The 20,045-nt window shown below is 52.2% G+C and overlaps 6 protein-coding genes across 6 annotated transcripts; 4 read left to right on the top strand and 2 right to left on the bottom strand.

The window, feature by feature from the left end:
- Positions 1-6,762: 6,762 nt before the first annotated feature.
- PC9H_006977 (uncharacterized protein) lies at positions 6,763-7,109 on the top strand (the record flags this gene model as incomplete). Its single annotated transcript, XM_036776514.1, has 2 exons — positions 6,763-6,861; positions 6,936-7,109. 2 exons carry the CDS (start codon positions 6,763-6,765, stop codon positions 7,107-7,109), a joined length of 273 nt encoding a protein of 90 aa, XP_036632533.1.
- A 2,513-nt stretch (positions 7,110-9,622) lies between these two features.
- Positions 9,623-10,094, bottom strand: PC9H_006976 (uncharacterized protein; the record flags this gene model as incomplete). Its single annotated transcript, XM_036776513.1, has 2 exons — positions 9,623-9,809; positions 9,874-10,094. The coding sequence occupies 2 exons, from the start codon at positions 10,092-10,094 to the stop codon at positions 9,623-9,625; spliced, it is 408 nt and encodes a 135-aa protein (XP_036632532.1).
- Positions 10,095-12,653: 2,559 nt separating this feature from the next.
- PC9H_006975 (uncharacterized protein) lies at positions 12,654-13,057 on the top strand (the record flags this gene model as incomplete). The annotated part of the gene is made up of 2 exons (XM_036776512.1): positions 12,654-12,806; positions 12,881-13,057. The coding sequence occupies 2 exons, from the start codon at positions 12,654-12,656 to the stop codon at positions 13,055-13,057; spliced, it is 330 nt and encodes a 109-aa protein (XP_036632531.1).
- Positions 13,058-15,459: 2,402 nt separating this feature from the next.
- PC9H_006974 (uncharacterized protein) lies at positions 15,460-15,788 on the top strand (the record flags this gene model as incomplete). Its single annotated transcript, XM_036776511.1, has 2 exons — positions 15,460-15,664; positions 15,727-15,788. 2 exons carry the CDS (start codon positions 15,460-15,462, stop codon positions 15,786-15,788), a joined length of 267 nt encoding a protein of 88 aa, XP_036632530.1.
- Positions 15,789-16,478: 690 nt separating this feature from the next.
- On the bottom strand, positions 16,479-17,791 carry PC9H_006973 (uncharacterized protein; the record flags this gene model as incomplete). Its single annotated transcript, XM_036776510.1, has 6 exons — positions 16,479-16,646; positions 16,895-17,030; positions 17,232-17,377; positions 17,503-17,561; positions 17,624-17,698; positions 17,761-17,791. The coding sequence occupies 6 exons, from the start codon at positions 17,789-17,791 to the stop codon at positions 16,479-16,481; spliced, it is 615 nt and encodes a 204-aa protein (XP_036632529.1).
- Positions 17,792-18,976: 1,185 nt separating this feature from the next.
- Positions 18,977-20,003, top strand: PC9H_006972 (uncharacterized protein; the record flags this gene model as incomplete). Its single annotated transcript, XM_036776509.1, has 2 exons — positions 18,977-19,120; positions 19,704-20,003. 2 exons carry the CDS (start codon positions 18,977-18,979, stop codon positions 20,001-20,003), a joined length of 444 nt encoding a protein of 147 aa, XP_036632528.1.
- Positions 20,004-20,045: the final 42 nt, after the last annotated feature.

The following is a 20,045-nucleotide window of genomic DNA, read 5'->3' as shown; positions in this document are numbered from 1 at the left end:
TAAAAGAGGCGAAGAACATCCGTGAATACATGTAAATCGGAAAGTGGGAAACAAACAACATCAACTAGAAGACACGTATATCCCCGCCCGCACATCACGGTTTGGGGGAGGCTCGGAGACCGTGTAACGGGGTAGGCATGTCGTTAAACCTTTGTTCCAGGTTCCTTCCGAGGAGTATGTATGTTTATGAGTTATGTTGTGTTTCTGTTCCCATCGGCACCGATTGAATGGTGGGTGTAAGGTGGGCGGTTTGAGGGTGTATCTTTGAGTCACAGGAATTCTAAAACTTCGGTTTTTTGAGCGGTGATGAGATCCCTTCGACCTAATGTAGAGATGCTGTGAATGCTTTGTTTCCGCGTGATGATGAACGCAATAGAACGAACCGGGGCCTGGTCTCGGCTCGCTTCTTGGCTCGCATCCTTCTTTCGACATATAAACACAATGAGCCTACGTCGTGGAGCGGCGATGACAAATAAGCGTGGATAACGCTGTGGCGAAATATAAATGGATTCAGTGTGACTGATAGATGGGTCGATGATGGGCTATCGTAGCATGACATACGGTAACAGCTTATGTTCGATAATTCTCTCACCGTTGATATCTGGTGAGGAACCGGCGCTGAGGAAACGACGACGAATGCTGAAACATGGAACAATATCAATGATAATTAATAATCATCTCAAATTAAGTTACGTACCCTCTTGATGAGGCTCGAGGCTTGATGTAGCGATTTCAACGGTTAGGCAGAGTACAAGAGATATGGGACGCATATGACTTTGATATGTTTATTGCTTTGTCGGTGCAATTTGTTGTACGGAGGTGGTGTGTTGTCGAACTATGAGGCCATCGTGTTGCGTGCATTTGACGATCGAAAGGTTGAACACAACAGTGAAACTTATGCCACTATCGGTGATTGCAAGGCGCCCAGTGCGAGGCCTGGAAAGAGAGAAGTAAGTGCTTAAACCTACGGCGATCTCAATATCAATACAGCCCACTCGTGAGGTCCCGGGTACAATGCATCGTGCTTCCTTCATATCCTGTGTCGTCGGCATGTGTTCACCTGTTCGTCGACTCCGATTAATAGATGTTCGCCTTCCGTATGAGGTAGCATTCAAAGGCGAACGAACATACAAACCGGCGTTACTAGCCATGTACAGCTCGTGTAACCTAGGAAAGGATAAGAATGGGCTGTGTTCGGTTCAGGCGCGAACATACCATGATGTCGCTTGATGAAATAATCGTGTCGGCTGAGCACAAGTGAGTTCGGTTCGTCTGATAAATGAAAATGAATAGGTCGGAGATGAGAGAGACAGTGATAAATCAAGGAGTGGAATCGCTGTCGAGTCGTATAGCTAACTCCACGGCATGGATGAACTGATATGATTGATAATCCTTAAAGACAAAGGGATTCGATTCTGGACTATGGGGTTTGCTACATCTATCATGAGATTCGATCACGCCCATTATCAGATATGGTTTTTATTTCGGAGGAACGTTGACATGGAACTGACCTCGTAAGGATCTGGCACATGTCGAAGCGTTTCTGACACCCAGAGCTTGGCGCATTCTAACCTTGGGTTTGAATGTTGAAATCGCGCCGCGGAAGCAGCCGATCAACAATTATTTCAGTGTCCTGCAAAAATGCACCGATTGTGATGCTAGCTGCCAGCCGGTGGCGTTGGGTACGACTGCGAGGTCTGAATGCGCCCAACTTCAACCCTCCACAATCATTCTCGAATTCGTAGGACCAAGCAACCCGCTGCGCACGTCAAAGCAAAGTCCTGCGGCGCCAAGGCCCAGGACAGTAATCTACGAGTCTTCTTGTCGATTTCGCCACATAGTCTCCAGAGGAACAAGACCGAACGTGATGACGACGGGATATTCGGCGTTGATACAACTATTTAATGATGAAGGGTGACACGCACCAATCGACGAAGCACCACAAGCACCGACTTAACTATATCTTTCAAAACGCTGATACTTGACGATTCTACCAGTCGCCATGGTACATACTCGCTTCCTACGGCATTGCAGTACAATGGGTGTGTATGGCAAGGCGTGATCGTGGTATGTCGGCCAGAGTTCGTCGTCCGTGATAATTTATCGCTGATCGACTGGCGGTCGCTGTATCCTCGTCTGCAGTCTCCATCACCTACACCTGCGATTAAGAACAGCACAACCGCCGAAGATATCATGAAAGTCGACTATTCTCATCAACAAGTCACCCCCAGCAACCGGCAGGGCATGCCATTCGAATGAGAGTGATTCCGTTGCTGCACTAGCCTATTCAAGAGGAACATATCGAGGAACGTAGATCCTGACCAGAGTAAGACATCGAGTTTCCAACTTGAAAAGCACACAGAGCAGAGGAGGTAATGCTTAGGCGCCCATCCGAGAATCACCGCTCCAGCTACTTATTTTCGGGCCGAGCCCCGGTAACCAGTAATAGTTACTTTCTAGTTGTAAAGGTCGCGAAGTCTAGCAAAATCTCAACTTGAACTTGTGACACAGCTCTTCGAGTTGCCAGAGTGAACCTTCGTCGGCCGGATAGCTTGAAGCACCACCAACGACTCGTGACTCAAATTATTGAACTATCGAAAACAGCTGTTAAACTAGCCAAACGTCATCATTCATGGCTTGGTTGACGTTGGTAGCAAGAAGGACTAATCGAGCTACGCGGATGGACACTGTGGAGCCCCAGCCCCAGGGATACACTGGCCACCCATTGCCAAAGTCGCCATTCGAACACCAGCAAAGTTGTGGACGTCCATCAGCGCAGCGCACCTCGCTGGATCGCGTCCATTCTGCAAAATCGCCATGTGTAGCTGAAGGAAGGCCGATCAGCAACTATGCGTCCAAGGACTTCGTAGATTTCTCACCATGCACTCCGACTTCGTCGGGGCCCAGATGATGTTACACCCTGGCGCGTTGGCAGAAATATACTGCCAGAGACCGGGAGTGACGCTTCGAATATGGGTAGAGCACGGTGCCCGCGCGATGGCCGAGCAGAATTCATCTAAATAAATACTGCGTGAGTGGGCGCTACGTCGGTAGTCCCAGAAGGATTATCGAACGCACCGAAGAAACCGTTGCTGGCGAGGGGGCCTAAGCACTGGCACGGGGTACAGGTCCTGTGGGAGGTGATGGGGCCTGGCTGGCCCCAAACAGCGAAAACTGCAGTAGGAGCGACGAGGATGGCCCACGTCGCCAACAAGAGGAATTGAAAGTTCATCGAAATCTGCAGGAGAAGGGCAAGAATTAGTACTAAGGCTCCTCAGCGGATGAAAAGTAGCTTACCAAAAGATATCAAGAGGAGATTGCTTGTAAGTAACGATGCTCGGTGAACTTGCTGCCCAAATTGCAGAGATGTTCATGCATTATATATCGTGAAGAAGATACCGTGAAACCCGCCCCGACGGGCTGGCCGGATCTTGACTAGGACTCCCTTAATATCGCGCTCCTCCACAGAGACTCGAGATGAAACGGCGGACGCAGATGCTACTGTCACTGAGATGGAAAGCCAATGATTCGGGTCCGAACGAAGCAATGCAGAAGAAGAGAAGCGGATGTTTTTAGAGTGATCGGTATACTAAGCTGTAAAGCATTGACTTACTGGGATTGGGATTTGCGAACCCCCTCTCATCGTGCCCAGGCACAACGATGACGTCCAATGTGCATCGTCGTTTCATGCATACGCAAGGATTATACGAACTGCAGAGCCCCTTGAAAACCGAGGGTCTAGAGGTGCAGATGTACGACGCTTTGGGGAGACGGCGTACTACAACCAACAAAGAGGGCAGTTCGCCAAGCGTCTGGGCAATACGCATTCCTCACCGTATGACCCATGCCGACGGAAATGACCCACCCAATCTCTTGGCTCCAAGCTTAGAGAGCTGACCGCCTACACCGAGCCTCACCGACGTCGCCTTCAACCATGAAATGGCCTCCAACACAGCCCGAAAGTATCCTTCGATATGTCTCCCCTATAGGCTAGCATACTGACTTGTGGCCAGAGCCAATGAAGCGCGTCTCTGATCTTGTCAGCAACATCTACAAGAAGGCAAGTTGAACCAGGTCAGTAATAATCTCAAAGGATACGACGATAGCAACTTAGCAACGACCCACAATTCACAGAGACCTGTATCCTCGCAGATACGGAACGCAGCCACGTATAACGTGCATAATAACTACATGTCGGTCACGAGCCCGTACTATGCAAGCAATGTTGGAGTTAATGATCTCCGACATTATTGGGCGTCTATATGGTTGCTCTCGGCTCGGACCGGATGAATCCTTGTCCAGACCGCGACTTGATGTTATTCCGTTCTTCCATGCTGCCGAAGTGGGAAATTGAAGCGGGTGTTGTGTATACAGTGGGCGATATCATTCAGACCCGTCTAGCAGTTCTAACGCACTGCTCCTTAGGAATAGGCCATGCTGCTCATACAGAAGTGGCCTTCCTGGCCCAAGATCTACTTCAATGTATCAACACGATCTCGCCAATCAAACCATTGTACTCCACCAACGGTGTCTGGAAACGACTTTAGGTCCTCTCGCACCTGCACAGCGACGATATCGAAACATATATATGGCCATCCTTGTTGAGGTTGCCTCGGAGTTTCGAAGGGGCACAAACGCCAGAACTGTGACTTAGAAGCTCTATTCTGCTCCAAATCGGCGGCACATTGATCTTGTGAAGGCCACGGCACTACCCCTGCCCCACTGCTGAGACGAATGCCAGAACCAACCACCCGTGAAAGCTGGATCCGCGAAACTACTTTGAATACTCGCCGCTTCTTTGCTTCTTCTCCGAAATCCTGGCAGAGACGCACCTCTCAGTAGCTGGGCTTTGTTGATATACGCTGCCGTTTACATGCTATCGGAGTTTTGTATCCTTTCTATCATCCTACCCTCGCGTCGTGTTTTTCCGACCGCGGCTGAGTCGCTACGTGTACACCCCATCAGTAGGTTTCTGTCCGCCGCGATCTTGACTACTTCAACCAACCACTCGCCCATGATGCCTTCCTCGTTACCTTGTCCTCTGCAATAATGAACAGTACATCTCCATTACGCCCTATTTCCGGCGCCCAGGAAACTGATGATATGCATCATAGGGCCCTGTTCGGGAGCTGCGTTTCTACGTATGTTCTTGTCCATCACTTTTGCTCCCCATTGTAAGATCCATGTGCGTTGCATGTCGCCTACCCCGTGAATCCGTAACTGATAGCTATGGTGCAATTGGCGCGTACCGCGCCGTAAACCATGAATGCCAACTGGTTCGCCAACCAAATCGGTTCTTCTGAATGTATCGTATTCATGCATGCAACGTTCGTCCCAACCACGCCGTTCACCTATGGAATATAACATGTTAACGTTTCCATGCGAAACATACCGTAATCAGCACGTATCTACGCGTCGTTCCCGCCGACCACATGTCCGAACAGTGGTCCGCGCACAGTCACGAACGATGCACGCTGGGGACGGCCGATGCTAGCGATATGTGTTATTTCACCTGATTACCCAAGGCCCCGAACACGCAGGCGCGCCCACGTTTTGCGCGGTTTGTTTGCTGCTTTGTTCGGGTGCGTTGTTTCCTGGAATATAATATCATGGGCTTGATGATCACTTGATCAGTGATCGTCGCTCGTGGAGATTGTGCTTGTGTTCGTCTATACGTATGATGCCGGATGTATGGTCCTCGAGTGTCATACGGCGAGTCTATTGCGGTGTAGCGTGTAACATTGGACGAAGAAGTAATGTTATTATGGAACATCCCGAATCTGAGAGATGATAAGCTTCTTCTTAGTTAGAAATCTGATTTCCTCCGTGGATATCAACTGATGCAAACGGCCTCGTTCTTGAGTTCCACAAGTAGAAGTGGTTCGGTTAGTAGTTAGTAGTTACTCATCGTAAAGTGGTTATCCAGGATATCACAGGAATCACAGGAATCGCCATTACCCACGGGGTTATCTCCTGCTAAGTGCTCAAACCGCTCGAGGAGCTCAAACAGATACATGGTGTCCCGACGTCTCCCAAACAATAAGGTCACCCGCTCCCCGTAAAGTGTCCCGACCCGACTATATTTCCAAATGGAGTCAACGGGACGCCCGAAAGGTTCGACTCCGAACTCCGGAGGCTGCATGAGCTTTTCGAACGTTGATCCCCATGACCAGTACATTCCCCGAGCCCTCTGCAGAGATTCCAAACGCGCGCCATGTATACTGCGTATCCGCCGAGATCATTTGCTTCTAACCACGGGATCGGACTGGTCGTGGAGACTCCTCGTAGAGGCACACCTCATCGTCAATGAAGGGGATAACACTGCCGACAGTCGTCTGCTGTTGGTCACTCCCAAGGTTCGTGAAGCTCGACAGCCCCCATCTTGTCAATAAGGCCCTCAGGTCGCGGGCCTTACTCGGATCAGCCTCAAGTTTGAAGACTCCAGGAGGATTACTCACGCCCTGTACGCCTTGAATACTCGAATACATCGTCCGACACATTGGGCGTCGTGAATGATCTAAACAAGTCCCTCTACATCACTAGGTCATGTCATGATCATTTGATTTGACACAACCCACCTCTTTCTGCGCCAAACGCGCCACACGGACAAGAGGAATGGTCACCAGTCACCGGTCACTGGTCTCTCCAGTGCATGCCTCCACTAAATGGTATGCGTTAGCGCAATGATTCTGCGTGTTTGGAGACCCACGACGCCAACGTGCTCAGGCTCGCGCAATATCGCACAACCGCAGGAATGAAAGGATGCTCGATAGGGTGGAGCCGGTAGGCGTGTCAGAAAGCTATATAAACCCTCCCCGCACCTCCTCACTTCCTCAGCAAACCTTTAGCCACTTACCAGTAGTAAGCACCTTCTCTTCTCTCTCTCACCCTTCTTGGCACTGATTTGAGGTGTGATCTATAGGCTTTATCGTCAGCCAGCAATCACAATGCGTGTCGCACTCTTCGTCCTCGCTTTCGCCGCTGTGTTCGTCCTCGCCAACCCCAGCGGTGACAAGAAGAAGGCCAAGAAGACCAAGACTCCTACTCCTGCTGCTGCTGCCGCTGAGGAGCCCGCCCCTGTCGATGGCGGCGATGCCCCTGCTGCTTAAGCCTAAAAGGTCATAAACCTCCTGACTTGCTCTTCTTGTTCTGACAGCAGCTTTTGCATCCGATTAGTCCTCAATAGATAGCCGACTCACCCACATTGTGGATCCCTTGCACTCGGATGATGTCGACAATCCACCTCCGCCCGTAGTATAGTTAGTGATCTATTTGTCAAGCGTACTACGCCCAATAGACCGTCAATTGCTGCGTACTCTAAATCTCGTTGTCACGCGATTAAAATCTGCTGTGTGGCACAAGCCCCAGGCCCAGTTCTTGAATTATATCAGAGAGATGCGTGCGTGCTATTCCGCCGCGCAAGCTGCCTCGGAGGGATAGGTCGATGAGGCCCTATCTGGGGACGGAAACAGCAAAGCATTGAACACGATGAAAAGGTATGGAATCGAACAATATCCAGGACAAGAGCGCAGCCAGACATGGCAACCTATAGGCGAAGAAAAGCAGCAAAGCAGAAAAGCCGTCAATAGACAATGTACCACGGCCACGGCGAGTCGGCCAGCTTGCCCATCGAGGGTACGCGTGAACGGGCGGTCCGATATCCCTAATGCTGGTGCCGCCGGGAGTGTCGCTGTCAGGACGTCCGTGGCCTCCATAAATTCCATTGGTGATATGTATATGAGCGCCTGAGCTACAAGCCACGAGCTACGTATACGTTGTTAGCGTATGGCAAGCACATTCCTATTCCTATCATCAGTACCATACCTCGCAGACGTAAATCAAACCAGAAACGCACCGAACCGCAAGCATCAATCGCAATATTAACCGGACGGGCGACGATCCATTCTAGGCCCCCGGCCGATATGGCCCCGTTGTCTGACGTCTATTCCCTGGGCCCTATTCGTTATGGCCAATTCGGGCAAACGCGAAACTGAGAAAGGGAATGAAGAACGAGGAGCATAACCCATATCCGCCATATGAGCATCTGATATCTGGTGTACGGTATCTGGTGTCTGACATGTAGACCGGCGACGACGAATTCGAACACGGGAAGCGATGTCTTTCCCTTCTTTCCTTTCTCGACGTCCGACCCAGTTTGACTCCTACTTCATTAATATTCTCATACATTCTTCATTCTCATACCCATTCTTCTTCATTTCTTCATAGGTCTATTCGCTACACCGTCTATCATCTGTCATCAGCACGCAATCAGTTATTTGCCTGTTCAAATAGCAACTTCGATGGGATAGACACAAACTCGCCTGACGTGCACGTGTCAGAGGCTACGTGTAACATGGGTGCCTGGCGTCGGTGGCGATCGATCCCCGGCGGCAGAGTGAGGATGTATGTGCATGTACATAGGTGTGCATCGCGGGTAAGGGAGGCCTAAGGCCCAGGGAGCGAGATAGCAGGATAGCGAGATTGCCATGGATATTTGAATATCTGAATATTTGGATGCACGGCCAGGATGGTAGGCAGTAGGTGCGCATGGCGAATGTTCTCGCGCGTGATGCGGTGCATCAGCTCGACTCGGGTTCGACTGCACGACGGTATTCGGGTCACGGCCAGATAGAGAGATAGAGAAACCTTCATGGACATGAATGATGTGATGCGATGTTGAAGATGAATATGGACGCGAGCTGCATCTGCTGCATCTGCGTGCCAGCCTGATTCAAACATACGCGTTAGCACTGCCAGAAACGAACTAGGGAATGGGACCGCGTCGAAAGAAGGACTCGGAAGAACGAGTTGGAAGAAAGAAGGTGTTGGAAGAAGGCAGGAAGGTGGTGGGTATCAGATATCAAGGCACCACGCGGTTCGAATATCGGACGGGTATCAGACACGCAGACATCTGCTAAGTCATGCACGAGCATGTGCGCCAACATCGCGAAGGTTCGTACGCGCGGGTATCAGTATTCTGGATAATGAGCATCATTCCAGAATCCAGTATCATAGCCACCCACTCACCCATGCACGCATCATATGCATGCAATCGTGTATCGTGTATCGTGCATCGTGCATACTCTGACGCCTGTCCGACTCACGATGAATTTGAACCTGGCACTGCCGGCTCGCTGCTCAATTTACGATTTTACGACGGGATTCCAATTCGGGATTCTCTTTCAAGGATTTCTTCCCTGGATATTGTTGATACATTTTCATCGTGTTCATCGCTTTGTTTGATATGGCCTCATTAATTATAACCTATCCTTCCGACGTAGCTTGCACGGCGGAATGGCAACGCACACATCTCTCTGATATAATTCAAGAACTGGGCCTGAGGCTTGCGCCACACAGGCCCGCCGCAGCTTCTAATCCTAATTTTTGCGCGTGACAACGAGATTCGGAATACGCAGCAATGAATGATCTATTGGGCGTAGTACGCTTGACAAATAGATCACTAACTATACTACGGGCGGAGGCGGATTGTCGACATCATCCAAGTGCAAGGGATCCACAATGTGGGTGAGTCGGCTATCTATTGAGGACTAATCGGATGCAAAAGCTGCTGTCAGAACAAGGAACAAGAAGAGCAAATCATGAGGTTGATGACCTTTTAGGCTTAAGCAGCAGGGGCATCGCCGCCATCGACAGGGGCGGGCTCCTCAGCGGCAGCAGCAGCAGGAGTAGGAGTCTTGGTCTTCTTGGCCTTCTTCTTGTCACCGCTGGGGTTGGCGAGGACGAACACAGCAGCGAAAGCGAGGACGAAGAGTGCGACACGCATTGTGATTGCTGGCTGACGATAAAGCCTATAGATCACACCTCAAATCAGTGCCAGGAAGGGTGAGAGAGAGAAGAGAAGGTGCTTACTACTGGTAAGTGGCTAAAGGTTTGCTGAGGAAGTGCGGTGGATCGGCGGGGCTTATATAGCATCCCAGCATGTCCATGTCTTGACGTGGTAGTGGGTGCGCCGTGTCGAGGTGCCTATCGTTGCGTCCGTAGCGCGAACGCCAACGCGGGGCACCATTCCCGCTGTCCCGTGGCGTGGCGGACACCCCAAACGCTGGCCAACGCGGCAGCGATAGGGCGTCCATGGGTGATTGCGTGCTCTGAAGTCAGCTAATCGTTTGACTGATAACGGGCTACTGGTTAGATCATTGACCCTGAGAACTTGGAACTTGGAACTTGGAACTTGGACGAGGCGTGCGGTATACCACGTCTCTAGGCTATTTGCATTAGGTCGCAGTTAGGTGCGCAGGTGGTATTGGTCTGGCAGTAAGTCATCTTAGCTTGGTGTCATAACGTGTCGAGTAGCTGACGCAGTATCGCGACATGCTGGTTAGCAGAAGTGAAGCAGACTAAGGACAGAAACTTGCGGAACGTGGGGTGAATGGGCTCATTTCCATTTTGGTTGCGTTATTGGACATTGAAAGAGGGTCCCTCCAGCACGTGAAGGGTTTAGAGAGCCGCGTAAGGCCTGCGAGTGTGCAGCTTGGAGGACTTGTTCAGGATGAACTCCTGAGGTAAGTTAGACGCCCCACTACATACCAAAGAACATGGACTAATATGGCGGCCCGACCAGCCGGGCCGACGCTGCCTTTCTCCTCTTCCGAGACCCGCACTGCATTCCGGAAAAACATCAGAACGACAATGTCACTCTGATGCGCGCCCGAGTGTCAACTAGAATTGCGGGGATCCCGACGCCGACATTGCTGTTTGGCAAGCCGTGTCCGTCGTTCACGTTCAACTGGTCGAAGTCAAACCACTTCCAATGGCCAGAGCTCAGAGTTCAGATCTCAGAGGTGTACGCGCGAATATGTTCCGTTCAAAGGCGCGTGGGAGGTGGATTTCCATTTGATGGCTTGTGGTTTGTGGTGTTGCAAGATTTTGACTCTTCGCGTCGACATAAGCTCGTGGAGCTACTCATTCCGCATCGATGGGTGTGTTCAGAACTTGATGCATGATGCATGATGTATGATGTGGCATATCCTTTGGGTCGGTCGACAACAGCGGATGTGAGTTTATCATATACACTCAAGCATCATTTTCTGATTCCAAATTTCCGTCAGCAGAACAAGGCATATTCGTCCACATTACCGGTATAAGGCAAATGCAAGCTCAAATCCATCATGGTTTTCCTTGATTGCTCTCTCCAAGAGTTAATTCGGACCTCATTATGGGGTGAGCTTATTCTGTGAGCGGTTTGCAGCATGGAGGAGCAGCCGGGAAATCGTGCCAGCCCGGCTCGCAGGAGAGTGGAAGAGGAGGACGTCTTCAAACGGTCGGTGTCGCGGGCTCGCTCGCGGTCCAGTTTAATGACCGAGGAAAGCGAAACACACCCGCGATGCGACTCCTCCTGCCTCCCCCGATCGGCTCTTCTGTTGGCGTCGCTCTGGCCTGTCTTCCAGGAAGTCGGAACTCCCGGAACTCTCTTTGTCTTCGTCAACCTCCCTTCCGAGGCAATATACGTGTCAGGTGCCCTCGTTTATGTCTTCTGGGTCCTATGAACCGATAGACTTTCGCTGCGGTCTTGCTATTACGTCGATTGCAACGCCCGCTGCGCCGTATCGAACTAGACTTTGACTCTCCATTCTGCGTGGTTGCGATATGTGCGTATTTTATTATGGGATAATGTCAATTAATATATCGTATGAATCTCATCAACAGACAGAGGCTATCCTTGAGAGGATGTGACGCGTACCGCCGGTAGTTCGAGGCCGTCGCGTCCTGCATGCTCTTCGAAGATCTGTCACCCCCATTCTGCTTCTCGCTTCCCTCGTTCATCCATTGGTGGGAGACGACGAGACTGATATGATGGAGGGGCTGTTCATACACGCGTTCATGCGTTCGTTCGTGCATCCATATGATGCGCTTGATACTGATACATCGACGAAGATGTTTTCTCGACGGCGAAGCCAACTCAAATAGCGCGGAACACGCCCGTTCGGGATGGTCAGAAACGTCTGTTCTTCATTTCCTCGGACGATCTCCATCTGGCATCCCAGTATCTCAGTAGTATCCCTCGTTCCTGGCGAATTGACGCGGTTCGCCTACTTCCTCGCCTTGTGCGGATCACACCGAGCCGGGGGTGATGCATTGATGCATTGATGGTGCCCACCACGCTCGAACCACCCCGTGTCCGCGCCGCGCACCAGGTATTCCACGAATACGTCCGATCCCGCCCCCAATCGCCCGTATCTGGCTTTCATGATGCCTTGTCTGCTGGGCTTATTCGGGGCTTTGTCACAACCGAAGCAGAAGACGTATGTTCGGCGCAGATCTGACGTCCTGGATCGTCGTTGCGAACGCTTCAGTGAGTTATCTTTTTGTTATTTAGTTTGCTTTTTCCCTTCGACCGACGTAGACTTAGTACGCCTGTTAACCCCACGTGGTCCATTACTTGGCTGCTCCGCCGCTGCATATGTCAGGATATACATACATATGTCCAATATTTGCGAAATGTCGTGACTAGTTCCTTGACACCGGATCGCCCCCTGGACAACGTCCCAGCGTCTTGAATGAACCACAGCTGACCAGCCCTGCAATTAGATACGCAAAGGCCGCCTACATCGTACAGCACAGCACTACCACCACATATTCCGCTTGTTTAGAAGACAGGAAGAATGCCCGTGACTTCAAGTCCCTTTCGTCGGATGGCGCCGAAAGTAGCAGGCAGGAAGCGTGAAGGGGTGCTCGAAGGGCCGCAACATACCCCCGCTCCAAAGTGCAAGGCGTGCCGTCAAACAGTATATAAACCGCCTTACAACGACCTAGTTCTTCAGCAAACTTTTAGCCACTTACCAGTAGTAAGCACCCTCTCTTCTCTCTCCCTCCCTTCGTGGCACTAATGCGAGGTGTGATCCATAGGCTTTATCGTCAGCCACCAATCACAATGCGTGTCGCACTCTTCGTCCTCGCTTTCGCCGCTGTGTTCGTCCTCGCCAACCCCAGTGGCGACAAGAAGAAGTCCAAGAAGCCCAAGGCTGCTGCTGCTCCTGCTGCTGCTCCCGCTGAGGAGCCCGCCCCTGTCGATGGCGGCGATGCCCCTGCTGCTTAAGCTAAAAGGTGATAAACCTCCTGACTTGTTCTTCTTGTTCTGACAATAGCTTCTTGCGTCCGATTAGTCCTCAACTGATGCTCGGCTATCTACCATATCACCCATTGGATAGTGCCGACGCTCCACTCGTAGTGTAGCAAATTGGCTGTTTGCCAAGCATAGTGCCTAATGCCTAATAGATCATATTTGCTGCCCGTGAAATGATCGTATACTTGAGGCTTGTCATTAATTGAGGGTGTTGGCACGCATTGGTCGTTTGGTGCCCTTGAGACGAGAACGCCCTGCGTGATTCCATGCAAAATCCAGATCATTATTCGGGTACGAGTATAGCCTAGCCTACTAGTCTATTCCCGCGTCCGCTACTGCGTTATCATCACGACATCATCTGCACGCCTGTAAAATAAAAAAACACCGTCAGAACAACCGAAAATACCGACGTATGAGTGTACGGGTGCTTGCAAGCTTACGAGTTTAGAAGGGAAGGACCGCGGCAGCCGCGTCGGCCACCACAGGCGCTGTAGGAACGGGCGGAGCGGCGGGTCTAGTAGGGCGTTTGGCCTTCTTCTTGCGCTTCTCCATGCCGGGGGAGGCGGCGACGAACACGGCGACGAAGGCGAGGAGGAGGAGTGCAGCGCGCATCGTAGATTGGGTGGTTTAGACGTTTACGCGTTTACGGCTGAAACGCTGATGCCTGTGCATGCGGTCAGCGTTGCGCAACGGAAAGGAAGAAGGAGGTGACGTACTGTAGATTGTAGATAGTGCGAGTGGCGCAGGGTGCTGAAAGTGGGGTGGTTGGCAGAGGGTTTATATACCGCTAAGACACCGATATATCGATTCATATCGCCCGAAGCGCGTCGGTGTCTTGGTATCCTGCGCCTGCTTTCAGAAATTTGCGCCTAGGGTCGGCTGGCGCAGTTGCACAGTTAGTCAATACTGAGGATTGAATATTGCAATATTGAATGTTTGGGCGTACAACGTTGAGAGAATTGACGGAGCCGAAGTACACGATCGCAGAAACAGGTTGATATTGCGCGCCCACTTCGCGATCGAGGTGATAGCAGCCCACGGACAGGTTGCTTACCGGTGTCATTGGTCATTCAATGCCCGCAGTAGGGCCTTCGTCGTCCGACTCCTAGTCCGAGGTTTGAGAGACGCGTGCGCCGGGCTGAACCTCGTTGGTGGAAATTGCACGAAGCTCGACACCACCTTGCGGCTTGTATCCGATCCCAATTCTCGGTGTTGCTGCTAATCCAGATTCCAAATTCCATCGAGAAGCGGCAGTTGGGACCGCCTGTGACATACATAGACAGGACAGGCAGGAAAATATTGTATTCCAAACGGAGCACCTTGAAGGTTGGGTGAAGCGGTGAAGTGAAGTTGGTGAACATTGACATGAGCGCCGATGCACAGCCACAGCGGCCGCTGCGCACATCCGGTATGGAAGTACCAACACGAACACGAATACCCACCATCCGTTATACAGTACCAGTAACCAGTGCCCATCTTCATGAATTCATCTCCTCGTTCGCGTTCAGGCTCCAGGCTCAACCGTGGCATATCAGCTCAGACGTTAGCGTCCGATAGCTCAAATGCTCACGCGCCGAGACCGCGAGTCTGTGCCCCATACACCAACTCGCAGGCACTGCGCTCCCGTTGTGATCATGACTCAGTGGTTGCTGGTCGCTACTTACCATGACGGAAGGTGCCCGCCCAGTGCTCGTTCATGACGCCGATGTATGTATACACTGAAGCTCGCGGGTGCTTAGTATTTAGTACTTAGGATTTTAGGACTTAGGACTGATCGCGAAACCCATTCCCCAAGGAAATCTGAGAACGCGAGTTCGGCTCCGTCGAGAGAGTTATGTACTCAACGTCAACGGCAACGCTTCGATATTGTGTCGATTTGTCAATATCTCAGTGACCGTTAACCGACACCGTAGGTCTCCGTGAGTATGTATGTCTGCCATGCTATTCACGAAGCGTTTGCAGATCTCGCTACATAGATATAGATATCATTGGTAAACCTTGTCTCTGACCCACCCTGGACTTGGGGTTTTGCAACTTCGAAGGCTCGACGCCGAGACTCGGATACCGAGATACTAGGGCACCGTATGTACGTAGCTGCATACCATCGGAGCGTTCAGAGGTATATAAACCACTCTCGACGACTTCAATTCCCCAGCAAATTCCCCAGCAAATTTCGTCGCCAGCGTCAGTAGTAAGCCCTCCCTCTCTCTCTCTCCTCTGTCCTCTCTCTCTCTCCTTTCTTGCCCAACGCTGACCGCCTCCTCCTCCTCCTCCTCCTCCTCTCACACACAGCCCCCGATCTTCACCCACAACCTACCCAATACCCAATACCCAATACCCAATACCCTACCCAATACCCTACCCACCAACCCACGATGCGCATCGCGCTCCCCCTCCTTGCGTTCGTGTCCGTCCTCGTCGCCGCCGCCCCCGACATGGAGAAGCGCTTCACAAAGGCGGCGGTCAAGACTCGGAGGCCCATGCCCACTGGTATCAGGGTCCCCGCCCCGCCGGCGGTCCAGACGCCCGCACCCGCGCCCGTGCGCGCTATTGGTGCGCCTGCCGCTGGTGCAGGTGCAGGTGTGTAAACGCGTAAAGGCGTAACTGGCGACGGCAACTACGCACTGTCGTGGGCATTCAAGGGCTCCGACTTGCGCTCCAGGAGTTGTCGATCAGATCAATTATTCGGGATGCAACATATTAGTACATATTAGTACTCACTGCTTTCATGAATTAATACCAATATTGATCATAGTCCATAATCCGTCGTCTTCGTTGTGCGTTGGATCGTGAGTTCTTGTGGAACCGCAGGCCTGCGACTACTGGACTCGGAGGCCCACGCTTTGGAGATTCAGCGTCAGGCTTCGTTGTACAGGTTGTGCATGTGGACCCGGATGCTTTTAGCATTGAATTTTGGATGGGACTTTGAATGCTATGTAAGTACTGCAATTCTGTAAGTGCGTCATGGTATCCCGATCTCGGTGAGAAAGCGCTGGACAGGACGCCATGTACGTCGATATCTCTCCATCGAGGTCCATGGCGAAGTTGACATACTACTGTGTCGTACGCGATGGGAACTTGCAAGCGTAGTATTGCGGGCATATATATGCACACGTGTACATCGTGCATCACGAGGAGTCGTAGTACGTAGCGATAGCTGGTGAGCTGGATGCGGGCAGTAAGCGTCCCCGCGCGAAATCACAGCTCTACAGCCACCCCAAAATCAAAGATCCCACCCAATAAGCCGTCTAGCCACGCAGCGTCCGTTAACGAAGCAGCCCGAGCGACTCCCAAACATTCAGACATTCAGACATTCAAGCGTTCCAAACGATCCAAGCGTTCACGAATCACCAGCATAATTAACACACAGCGCACCACGCCCCGCAGACGGCGTCTACACCTTCCCATACCCGCCCTTCTCCACGACCGCGCTCATGTGCCGGACGACGGCGTCGAGGCCGTGCAGCCACTTGCCGAGCTCCGCGTCGAGCTTGGCGCGGTCGCCGCCCTGGAGGAGGCGCGCGTAGAAGTCGGCGCGGTAGGGGACTGCGCGGATGGCGACCTGGGGAGGTGGGTGAGTTGATGGTTAAGGGTAAAGTGGGGGGTGGGAGGAAGAAAGGAGGGAAAGGTGGTGGATGGTGGATGGAAGATGGGGTGAAGAGAGTAGAGGTAGTGTATGCCATGTAGCGGAAGGTGGGACGGTACGGATGGGAGGGAGACGTGAGGGAGGGAGGGAGTGGAATAGATGAACGGTGAAACATAGGTGCTCGAAGTCGTACTACAAGGACACAGGGAGGGAAGTGGACTCACCGCGACGACGCTCCGCACGAAGAATGCGTGATGGTGCTTCAAAACGACGTCGTACGCCTTCTTGAAGCAGATGTGGAGCTCGGCGTGCGGGTCGTTCTGCATGTTCTGGAGCGCAAGCTGCGTGAATGCGAGGCCGCTGCAGGTGCGTATGCGATGGGGAGGAGAGGCGTCAGCGCTCCAGCATCGGTATTGGGAATTGTGAAGAAGGGAAATAGGGGCAGAGAGAAGGGTGGCGGTGGAGAGAAGATAAAGTGAAGATAGGAGAGGACGGGAAGGTGAAGGTGGGGTGAGGATGGGGAAAGTGGGGAGGAAGATGGTGGAGAGGGAGGGAACGTACCGGAGGAGCCGAATCAAACACCCCGTCGCGTGTCCGTGCCCTTTATGCCCATGGCCGTGATGATGTGGTTCGGGGGTGTCGTGCTCGAGGAGAGACTCGAGGGTCTGCAAGACGTCCGGAGCGGCGTTGAATCGTGTTCGGACGCCCTGGATGTATGGACGGGATGTTAGTAATGTCGGATTGAAGGACTTGGTAGGCAAGGGGAGAGGGAGAGGGAGAAAAGGGAGAGGGAGAAAAGGACGATGGCGAGAAGAAGGGAGCAAGGACGTACGTGGACGTTGCCCTTGATATCGTTCTGCACGAAGCCAAAGACGGCCGATCCGAATAGATCTGTGGATGTGGGGTTATAGGTCATTCGTCTATCGGCATATTGAATGTAAATAGGAACTGACCGAAGAGCTGGACCAACCCATCCGACGCCTCGAGGAAGTCTTTGGTCGGTACGCCAGATGATGTTATAGCCACATCTGCGAACGACTACGGCGGGTATGTAAGTAGAAAGAACGTCACAGTACGAGACTAGACGCACTTGCCTTTACGGTTTCGAAATACGGAGCCATCTCTTCTTCTTCAAATCCTCTGTAGGGCGTAAGTATTCGCGGCTACCGCGGACGTGGATGTGGGGGTAAGGGAAGGAGGCGGGAGGGCTGCGGAGGTGGTCCTTGTTCTTGTTATTTAGCGTTCTGCATATTGATCGCGCCTCGAGTCGAGCAGAAGGCAGCAACGTGTGCTGAGGTGAAGTGCTCCGTACTGCGGGAAGCCCAAACTGGGATTCAGGGGCTCGGCCCGAAGACTACTCTCACTTTACTCCCACAGTCACTTTATTGATCACTGCCCTCGGTGTTGGTCTGATAATAGTTAGCACTATGGCAAACCAACATTCGATAAAGGAATAGAAAGACTCCGAGAACATGACTCAAGTCCTTCGATCATGCTAGTCATTCGTCACTCAGATCACTGACACGTCCGAGTCCTGCAGACTACGACCCATATCAAGCTACGGTCCGGATGCAGATAGAGTGTTGGAGGTTGGAGACCATATACCGTCGGGAATATTACAACATCCACGTTTGAACGTTTGAACGTCTGAACGCCGTCTTGGAGCTGGCAAGTCGACCACCGCATACGTTAACATCACGGCTGACCACTAACAAGTCTCCCAATAGCTTCTACTCCGCCAATTACCCACTCGTTGCGCTCAAAGTCGCCAGACGCACGCCCCGCACTCCCTTTCACTTAGCTCGACTTCGCTCCGCAGCACCCTATTCTCGCATTTGGTGCGCGCTACTATAGTACACGTCGCACGACCTAGGCGAGTACCGCATTACGCCCGCTCCCTGGGCGTCTTCAATGATTGATGATCAGTGAACTAATGATCTAAACAGATACCATTGGAGCGTTGGACTGAACACAGCGGTCGAATTGCACCACGCACCACCAGACAGCAGGAATGGTGCGCGTTGGTGCGCACGACGCCGTGTAGGGCCGTCGTACGAATGAAAGCATACTCGATCCTAATCTATTTTCGTCCACCTCCACCTCCACACCAAAGTATTTAAACCGCCCCAAGTCTCCCCATTTCCCCAGCATCCTTCAGCCACTCACCAGTAGTAAGTAAGTACCTCCTCATCCCTCTCCCGTTGCACAGCACAGCACTGACCTGACAACATTCTCCTCTCCTCCCTCCTCCTTCCTCTCGTCGATTTCATCGATGTGACAGGCTTTATCCTCGCTAATCACTCACCATGCGCGCCGCTCTCATCCTCCTCGCCTTCGCCGCCGTGTTCGTCGTCGCCAGCCCCAGCGCGGACAAGAAGAAGTCCAAGAAAACTGGCAAGACTCCCGCTGCCGCTGCCGCTGCCGACGTGCCCGCTGCGGACCCGGCTCCTGTCGATGAGGCTGCTGCTTGAACGCTGCTGTATCCAGCGAGTCCTGCATGAGCCTTGATCGTCCTCGGAAGGTTAGTGATATCCGTGCTCGGTGCATGGCAGAGCCGTTCTAATGGTGTCGATGTAGTGCTCAGCCCGTCCTCTCACATTACCACTTGTACTCGTACTGCGCATATTGTATATTAGTCGTGGCCATACCCATAGTTACGATGCCAAGTGTATCCATAATGTCACAATGTGCTATCACTATCGCGTCTACCTCGCTGCTAGATTTCTATGTCCATGAGATATCAGATCCCAGAGGCAGCCTCAGGCGCATCAGCGGCTAGCATGTATGCATAGTATCCTCGTGAATCGCGAAGCGCGGCGGCGTCAGCATTCCTGATTATAATTACTTATTACAAGTGTAGTGTTCGGCAACAGGTAGAGTAGCTGTAGCATTCAGTATCCGGGTGTACTGTTATTCAAGATTCAAGAAGGTGGTGGTGGCAAGTTGATCATGGCGATCTCGCCGGGGGTGTCAGGCCCCGCGTAGCATGTACTACGAGCTATCAGCGGCTGCAGGACATGCGAGCTCGTACAGACTTACACTGATGCTGAGGATGATGACGATGGAGTCGGCGACCAAGCACGCATGAGCATCCCACCGCACGAAAGGCCGCCGATCAACGTTCCGAACCCCGCGCATGTTTGGCTCCTCCAAGCCCAAGCCCGGACGAATGCCGCAGTCCTAGAGCACAGAAACGCGGATGAGAAGACTCGGGGACTAAAAACTGGCGGCGGCGGCGGGACCCACCGCCTCAGCAACATTGCCCTGTGGCAGAAGCAGAAGCAGAAGGGAAGCGACGAGATAGTCAGGTCGCCGGGTCTAGGAGCGGCGTAGACGTGCGTGCGGTAATAAAATATATACTCACCGAAGGACCAC

Source organism: Pleurotus ostreatus (genome assembly GCF_014466165.1).
Source record: "Pleurotus ostreatus strain PC9 chromosome Unknown scaffold_4, whole genome shotgun sequence".
Taxonomy (NCBI): domain Eukaryota; kingdom Fungi; phylum Basidiomycota; class Agaricomycetes; order Agaricales; family Pleurotaceae; genus Pleurotus; species Pleurotus ostreatus.
This window is presented reverse-complemented; position numbering and strand designations above follow the sequence as displayed.